Source organism: Furipterus horrens, unplaced genomic scaffold (genome assembly GCF_987537825.1).
Source record: "Furipterus horrens unplaced genomic scaffold, mFurHor1.1.pri manual_scaffold_10, whole genome shotgun sequence".
Taxonomy (NCBI): Eukaryota; Metazoa; Chordata; class Mammalia; order Chiroptera; family Furipteridae; genus Furipterus; species Furipterus horrens.
In genome coordinates, this window is record NW_028327180.1 from 37,122,888 (window position 1) to 37,130,580 (window position 7,693).

A 7,693-nucleotide genomic window follows, 5' to 3' on the forward strand; every position below is an offset into this window, starting at 1 on the left:
CACTTGAGATGGGCCATGGAGCCTGCTCCAGGCCAATGACGAAATGCCAGAGGGCCTCCTCTTCTGCCGAGGTCTCCACCTGCTGCTTCTGTGGAATATGGCCATTCCCCACCACACACAGCCCACTTGTCCTTGCATGAGGGCAGACTATGCAGAAGCTAATTTCAGAACCTGGCTCATGCAGACACTAGCCAGTTGCTGTCAAGAGACAGTTTATTCTATATACAAACACAATTTTGTACACTGCAATTAAATAGAATGGAATGAGCGCTCTGCAGTCCTCATGGGGTGACTTGGTTGGGCCACTGGGCTGCTGGCCCTCTCCCGCAGCAGCAAGGCTGGGCCCTAGCGCCTAGGTGCTGTCTTTGACAACTGGCGCCCACACACCATGTCCCTGTGCCGAAACCCCAGCCCTGGCACGCACATATAGGGGCAGGGGCCATGGAAAAGGCACTGCGCACAACGGAGCACCAGCTAAGAGGCCAGGACAGTGAGGGCTGCCCCCACCGGTGTTCACCTGGCTCAGAGACCTGCTAGGCTCTATCCCCAAGTACAGCTTCCTCCAAACTTTTTACCAACCCCTTTCATGGCCTTCCATGGAGACCCCACCCACTTTCTTGCCCCAGTTCATCAGCCTGCCTAGATTCACTGGCTGAGGGGGCCCACAAATGTGGCAGGGACAGGCTATAGGCAGGACCCATGCCTGAGGGAGAGGAGCCCACGCCTGGACAAACCAGATGAACCCCAATACAAGGCCAACTGGGCAGTTCCCAACAGATTGGGTACAGCCTCCTTGACCCCCAATGACCCCCCAGCTGGCCTAGACAGCCAGGGACAGAGGCAATCAGCTGCCCAGGACTTAGGAGCCAATCTCCAAGGGTTCATCTGCTAGGGTTGGGGACTCAGGGCTTGGCCCACTCACACCAGCAGCCAGGGGAGCTGTGTCAGGTGCTGGGGAGTCACTTTGGGGGGCACTGTCCTGGGGGGCTTGGACAACCTGAGGGAACGCCCCACCTGGGCTCAGAGGGCTGGCCGCCCTCCGCTCCAGGAGGGAGGCGCTCAGGCCGGAGAGGAAAGAGGCGTCTGTGATGATGGCAGCTGTCTCTGCCATCCAGCCCAGGTCACTACTGGCTGCTGCAGCCACTGAGGCCGCCGCAGCCACCAGAGAGCTGGGTGCTTCAACCACGGGCCTGGGGACCCCACCAGCCCCCAATGAGCCAGGGTCCAGGGTGGAGGGCTGGCTGGTAGGGTCAGGGGCAGTGGCTGGGGTGCCCCCATTATTGTTGAGGTCGTCCGGCAGTGCTGTCGGGGTGCCGGGGCCCAGAGGCGGTGTCTGTAGCAGCATCTCCTGGATTCGGATCTGCTGCAGGATGGCAGGCAGCTCATAGTGGTGGAAGAAGTAGATCATGGAATGCTAGAGGCACAGTGGGGGTGGGTCAGGCCCAGCACAGGGCCAAAGCTCCCGTGGGCTGGACCTTGGGGAATAAGCAGGGACCCTCACCTGGATGAAGAGCCAGGAGGTGACAAGGGCCAGGCTGCTGTATTGTCCGTTGAAGCGGTAGTGGTAGGCGTAGAAGGCAAAGTGGTACAGGTAGAAGAACCTGCAGGGGGCACAGTGAGGTGCCACCAGTCCAGACCCCACCCCCACCCCACCTGGATCCCCGTAGCACTCACCGCAGCCAGTGCCTCTTGCTGGTGTTGGTGTGGCAGCAAATGGCATCATACTGGTCAGCCAACCACACGATGAGGATGATGTAGAAGGCGGTGGTGGTGTCATTGAAGAACTCTGACATGATGGCCTCCATCCCTGCAGGAGGCCATCGGTGGTGGTGGGCATGGCGGGAAGGCCGGGAACAGAGGGGAGGTGGGTGTGGGTGTCTGGGTGGGGAGGCAGAGGGTGTGCAAAGGGGGTTCTCACCCACAAGGGCCAGGATGACGGTCAGCAGGGGCGCTGCAGGGAAGGCGATGGCCATGTTCATCTCCAGCATTTGCAGCAGGTCCACTGCGGGCAGAGGGTGGTGGGCGGGCAGACCAGGTGAGGTGCCCCGCGGTGGGTGGGGTGGGCAGGGGGCCATGGGGGCCTGGGGATGACCCCACCTTTCCTCCCACTATCTGGCGGGGAGACTCACCAATGAAGACAAAGATCTGGTGATGGGAATAGCGGAGCAGCATGGACACACTCAGGGTCTAGAAGTGAAGGCACATGAGGCTGGGGAAAGGTCACCTACCCCTACAACCTCCACTTCAGCTCAGCCTCAGAACACTCACAAAGATGACCATGATGACGAAGGCAGCCAGATAGGATGCTCGGGCCATCCACATGCTCACAAATCGGTAGTGCTCGCCTGACACCACATTCCGCAGGAAGCCTGTACAGGGAGGCCATGAGCACCACTGCCTGCCCTCCAGCCATCCCCACCCTCCTCTGGTCCCATTTGTACCCTTGTTCTCCTCGTTCTCGGCGAGGCCCTTCACGCTGGACATGAGGATGTCATCGTAGCCCAGGAACTCAGCCAGTAGAAGGCGGCTGAAGCGGTCCCCAAAGCACTGGTCACGTGTGGGGTCTGCAGGTAGCACACCAATGGGGACACACCTGGTAAGGCCCCTACCCACCCAACCCAGGCAGTGCTATGACTATCAAGCCCTGGGGGATGGTGCAATTAAACAGGGGGCTGGGGGGCAACTTTCTGTAGCTGGAGCAAGCATGGCCTCCAGACCTCAGGCTTAAGTACCTCTGAGTCACCCCCCACCCTGGCCCTCTCTCGGAGACTTACCCAGGGTGACCACCATGACCGGGATGCTAAGCCGCTGTCGTGTGGCCTGCGACAGACGCAGGAAGCCATATTCCAAGGAGTACTCCACGATGTACTCGTCCTGTGGCCATACTGTGGGTGGGCATGGCCTATTAGCCTGCAGAGCCCCGGCCAATCCCACCTCCCACCATCAGATGAGGGGCCCAGAGAGGGACGGACCACCTCCATTGGCCTCACATGCTGCTGACAGATAGAAAAATGGAGGCTGGGAGTGACCATTCTCCCCATTCAGGAGTGTAACCCTTCCCCCAGATGACCCCACCTGACACCTTGGCAACACGTACCTTTTGAGGGTGTCTCAGGGAAGGGAAACTCCTGGCTATCATTCAGGGCTTCAGGGCCACCGGGTGGCTTGAACACCTTGGGCTCAATGTCCAGCTCAAACTGTGGGTCACCAGGAGGCAGGGCGTCAGAGGGCCCTTGGCACCAGGGGGCTGGCCCAGAGGCCCCTCTCCTGCCACCTGAAAGGAGACGCACTCTGCCCCTGGCTGCTGTGACCCATAGCCTCTGCCAGAATGTCCTCTACCTCTGGGGCTAGAGGGCCTCTGACCAGCATCCTACCCAAGATCCCTCACCCAACATGAAGTTCCTAACTCTCTCCAGGTGAGTGTACTGGGCCCCAAAGTTGGGGATATGACCACCTGGGGAAGGTCTGTACAACACCCCATCTACATTGGCTCTCTTACTCACAGGACCCTGGCCTCTGACCACACAAGCATGCTAGAGACTCTGGGAACCTCAGTACTCCCATAACAAAACCAACCCCTTTCAGGTGACAGTCTGCCTCACACAGCCCTCCATCCCACTCCATGGCCACAAGTGCCAGGCCCTGCAAGGTCCAGAGCTTGCCCAGCAGTGATGTCCTCCTGCATGTGCACTTGGCCAGATCACCTGGATGGAGCGGTTCCCAAACATCTCCATGGTCAGCTCCTCCTCCTCCTCTTCCTCCAGCTCCAGGCTGCCAGGCGCCACTGCCAGGCCAGGAAAGCCGCTGTGACCACTGTCACAGAACTGCAGGAAGACGGGCGCACGACTCGAGTTCTGCTGTACCTCCACACGTAGGACGCCCTCTCGTGGCCACTTGTCACGTACGTGCTCCAGGCAGTTGATAGGTGATCGGGAGAAGACGATGTGGATATAGGCCAGGACGAAGAGCACAAACAGGGCCTGGGGGCAAGGGGACCCACCCCGACAGTGAGGCCTGAACTCTGTGGGGAAAGGAAGGGAACCCCAGGGCTCTAAGGTCCCCTAAGCCCTAAACCCACTCTGGCCCCTCCAGGCAGCATGGACCCCAGGGTGTCACTGGTCCAAGGTCCTGCACACCCTGCTCTGTGTGAGCCAGAATGAGACACTCTTGTGCATATGTGGGAACTGCACCCTGGAAGAGACCAACTGACCTCTCCCCTCCCGGGAGGCCCAACCCAGGTGCCACCACCCCTGGGCCACTGTTCCCAAGAGGCCTGCCCAGCTGCCTCACACTCTGCCTTGTCCTTAGAACGCCCCTGACCTCACCAGCTAAAAACAGCCTCCCTTACCCACCAGGCACACTCTGCACCCCTCCCACCATGGCAGGGCCAGCTGGAACTACAGAGAGACAGGCAACCCTTGCAGCCTGGGCCAGCTCATTCTGCCTGAAGCAATTTCCCCATCAGTAAAATGGGGACAGCAGGGCTTTCATCTGGGTGTTCCTGCTCCCAGGGGATATGGGTCAGGTTAGGAGACATCTGTGGTTGTACACTGGGAGTGCTCCTGGAACAGTGCCAGAGGATGCTGCTCACCACACCCCAGTGGCAAGGATGGCCCCCCCCAGAGAACAAGCAGCCCAATATCAGAAGTGCTGAGGGGGGACCCTACCCTACATCACCAACAGCACCTTCTGCCTGGCTCAAAGGAAGGACATGAAAAGGGCCCTCCACTGGGTTCTCTATTTAGGAACACCCTCATCCCCAAGAGCCCACCTTACTATCTGACAGTCTTGCTTCATCACATGGGGCCCCAGTTGGCTGAATGTCACCCTCCCAACCTAGAGGACATGTCCATGGCATATCCCCCCATGCATCCCGCCCACTGCCCCACCCTTGGGGAAAGAGCCAACTGGCCTGATATAGTGCCCACCTCCCTAGGAAAAGATGGGTGCCAGGGAACCAGTGACCCCAGTGACTGTTCAGCCAGCTGGGGTGATTCCAGCTGGGCCAACACAGCCTACGACCACCCCCATACCTACATGATCCCTCACCAAATTACTACACTCCAGAACTAATTGACTGTGTGGTCCAGAACCACAACTTGGAAAACCCTGAATCATGGAGACCAGAGCACAACGCCACTCCTTGCCTCCTGATGGGGACACTGATGCTCAGGGTGTTGGTGAGTTGCCCATGGCCACACAGCCACCAGTAAGGCCACCAGAACGCCATCCCTATGGAACTGTAAGCCCAGCACTCCTGGTCTGGCGACAATGGCTGTAACCAGAGAGGAATGGGGGGAGAGGCCCTGCCTCTGTGCACACTGCTGCATGCCTGGATCCAGTCATACCTGAAGCTGTAGGAGCCCACCCCAGACTCCCCAGGTGCATGAGCTCCAAGATCTCTCTTGGGTCAATATGAACTATTTCCTTCACTTGCAGCCAAAAGGGCTGCAAGGAGATGGAGATTAGGGATCATTAAGATTTCAGCAGACAGACATTGTGGAACCCTGGCATTCAAATCTCAGCAGACAGATGCTGAAGACACGTACACAGTGGGAAGGAGAGGGCCAAGGGAGGAAGTGCTGAAGGCCAGAGGAGCCTCCCACAAGCCTGTACCCCAGCCCCTCTTCTCGGCATGGTGTCTGGGGACCACAGAGCTGGTGATGGCAATTGTGAAGTGTAGGGGGCAGCACCTGGGACCCGCAGCTATGGCGGGAAGCAATCAGACAGCTAACCCTGAAGCCCCTATGCTCAGCCCCCAGCCCTGATCTCTAGGCCCTGGGCCTGGCTGGCAGCTGAAGTGCCTCTGCCTCTAGAATCAGTGCCGAAGTAAACCTGAAGCTTGAATAGCAAAGTCAAAAACCCCAGCTCCTCCCTGTCAGCACTCTGACGGGACACTAAATGCTTATTTCTCCCTTTCCTCAGCCATATCAGGCATCAATTGGGGTCACCCCTCTGCTGAGGAACTCAGGACCCTGGCGCCCAGTGAGCTCTGGGCCCACACCTGAGCAAGCCAGCCCTTCTTGGAGGGACACAGATCAATGCTAGTCCTTCCTAAACTGCACTCATGGTTGAAACCTCTACGGCACCTGAGAGGATGGGAAGGAGATTCGTGTGCAGCCTCTTGTTAAGCCATGAGTAGTAGCAATGCCTGTAATTTTGTCACTAACCCTAGCGAGATGACCTCAGCTAGGTCGCATTCCCCTGTAAGGCTCAAAGGAGAAAGAGCTGGGGTAGGGGGCTGGCGGAAGATCCGAAAGAGGGGAACAACCCAAGAAAAGGGGAAGCAGAAGGAAGTGGTGGGAGGAGTGCAGTTTCAGTGCAGGTAGGTGGTTCTGGGGGGAAGGGTGAGTCTAGAATCCTTTCCAGTGTTAGGAAGCCCAGGATTGGGGACCTGGGTCAGGACAGGGAAGAGATGGGAGGATGGGGGAATTCTACCAAGGCTGAGGATCTCAGCGGCATGATAGGAGTCACAGGGCTTGGAGGAGGTCTCAGGCAGGTCAGGGGCAGGCTCCAGGCCCCAAACCCCGAGAAAGTGGGTCACCAAAGGAACGGTGAGGCCAAGCATGGATGCGGCCTGGAGAGTGCTAGGAGTTCCTGGAGTCGGGATCAGGGGCCAACCACGGAGTGAAACTCCGGACTTCCGAGGGTGAAGTGTTAAGAGAGTCAAGACCTGGGGAGGCAGGCTAAAAAAGATGTGGGTACCCGACAGATTGGATCGGGTCTAGATTTCCAGATGGGAGGGGCTGGCTGTCTAGGACGGGACTGGTATCAGAAACCGCAGGACTGGGGGTGGATCCGGCCGCTGGGGTCAAGGGTCGGGGGTCGGGACCGCGGTCACCTTGAGCAACACGAAGAACTCGAAGAGACGGCGGAAGGCGGGCGGGAAGAGCCGCGAGTAAGTGACTGCCATCTTGAAGAAGAGAGCATGGAAGAGCCGGTCGCGCACGTTGATGAGCGGGTTGGGGTTGAGGTTGGGAGTGCGGGGCCCGCGCGCGGGGGCAGGACCGCCGCCGCCGTTGGGCCCGGGTCCCGGAGCGCCGGGCACCGCGTGCTCCGACATGCCGCCCAGCGCCCGCCCTAGCGGCCCGCAGGTCCCCGAGGGTGCTTCCCGGCCGCCATCGGCTTTCTTCTCTGCCACCGCACTTTTTACGGCGCCAGGGCTGCCGCAGCCGCCATCTTCCGCCTCCGCTGCCCTGCTGACGCCAGCGAGGCGCAGCGCCGGCTAGAGCGGCCCTTCTGTGCCCGCAGGGAACGTAGGGATGCCGGCGGTCAATCCGCGGAGGGCCCGCCCTCTCGCTTGGCCGCGCCTTGGGGCGGGGCTGCGTTTGCCCCATTTTTGCATTTGCCCCCAGAATTCCCCGCGGCTGCCAGGGCGGGCTTGGACAGTAACACTAGTGAATATAGGAGGGTTTTACGTGATCAAAGATATTTTAGATTAGCGGGACGGTAGGAAAAGTTCTTTGAAGTGGCGATATAGAAAGTAAGGCCAATTGGGAATGTACATACGGTCGCTCTGACCGCAAAGTAATGGTATTATTCGTCTTTAAATACTCCGTGAAGCACCAAAAACGTCGTGCTCGTTAAGTAAACCACTGCGGTTTCCACGTGGTACCTTCTGACGCCATAGGGCACTTGGGCCCCCCACAGTCCTCTTAGACTGGGAGAGGGACCTTCGTGGCGGAATAGGGCG

General features: G+C 59.1%; 1 protein-coding gene across 2 annotated transcripts; it reads right to left on the bottom strand.

Moving 5' to 3' along the window:
- Positions 1–195: 195 nt before the first annotated feature.
- Positions 196–7,249, bottom strand: TMEM259 (transmembrane protein 259). Of its 2 annotated transcripts, none has more exons than XM_090289129.1 (11): positions 6,842–7,249; positions 3,705–3,980; positions 3,098–3,197; positions 2,775–2,885; positions 2,442–2,564; positions 2,269–2,369; positions 2,130–2,187; positions 1,919–1,999; positions 1,675–1,807; positions 1,502–1,601; positions 196–1,414 (listed from the first exon to the last, which is right to left on the bottom strand). In XM_090289129.1, the coding sequence occupies exons 1-11, from the start codon at positions 7,061–7,063 to the stop codon at positions 860–862; spliced, it is 1,860 nt and encodes a 619-aa protein (XP_090145255.1). In that variant the 5' UTR covers positions 7,064–7,249; the 3' UTR covers positions 196–859. The 2 variants fall into 2 exon arrangements, with proteins under 2 accessions (XP_090145255.1, XP_090145254.1); XM_090289128.1 differs by having other exon boundaries at positions 1,919–2,002; positions 6,842–7,248.
- Between the last annotated feature and the right edge of the window lie 444 nt (positions 7,250–7,693).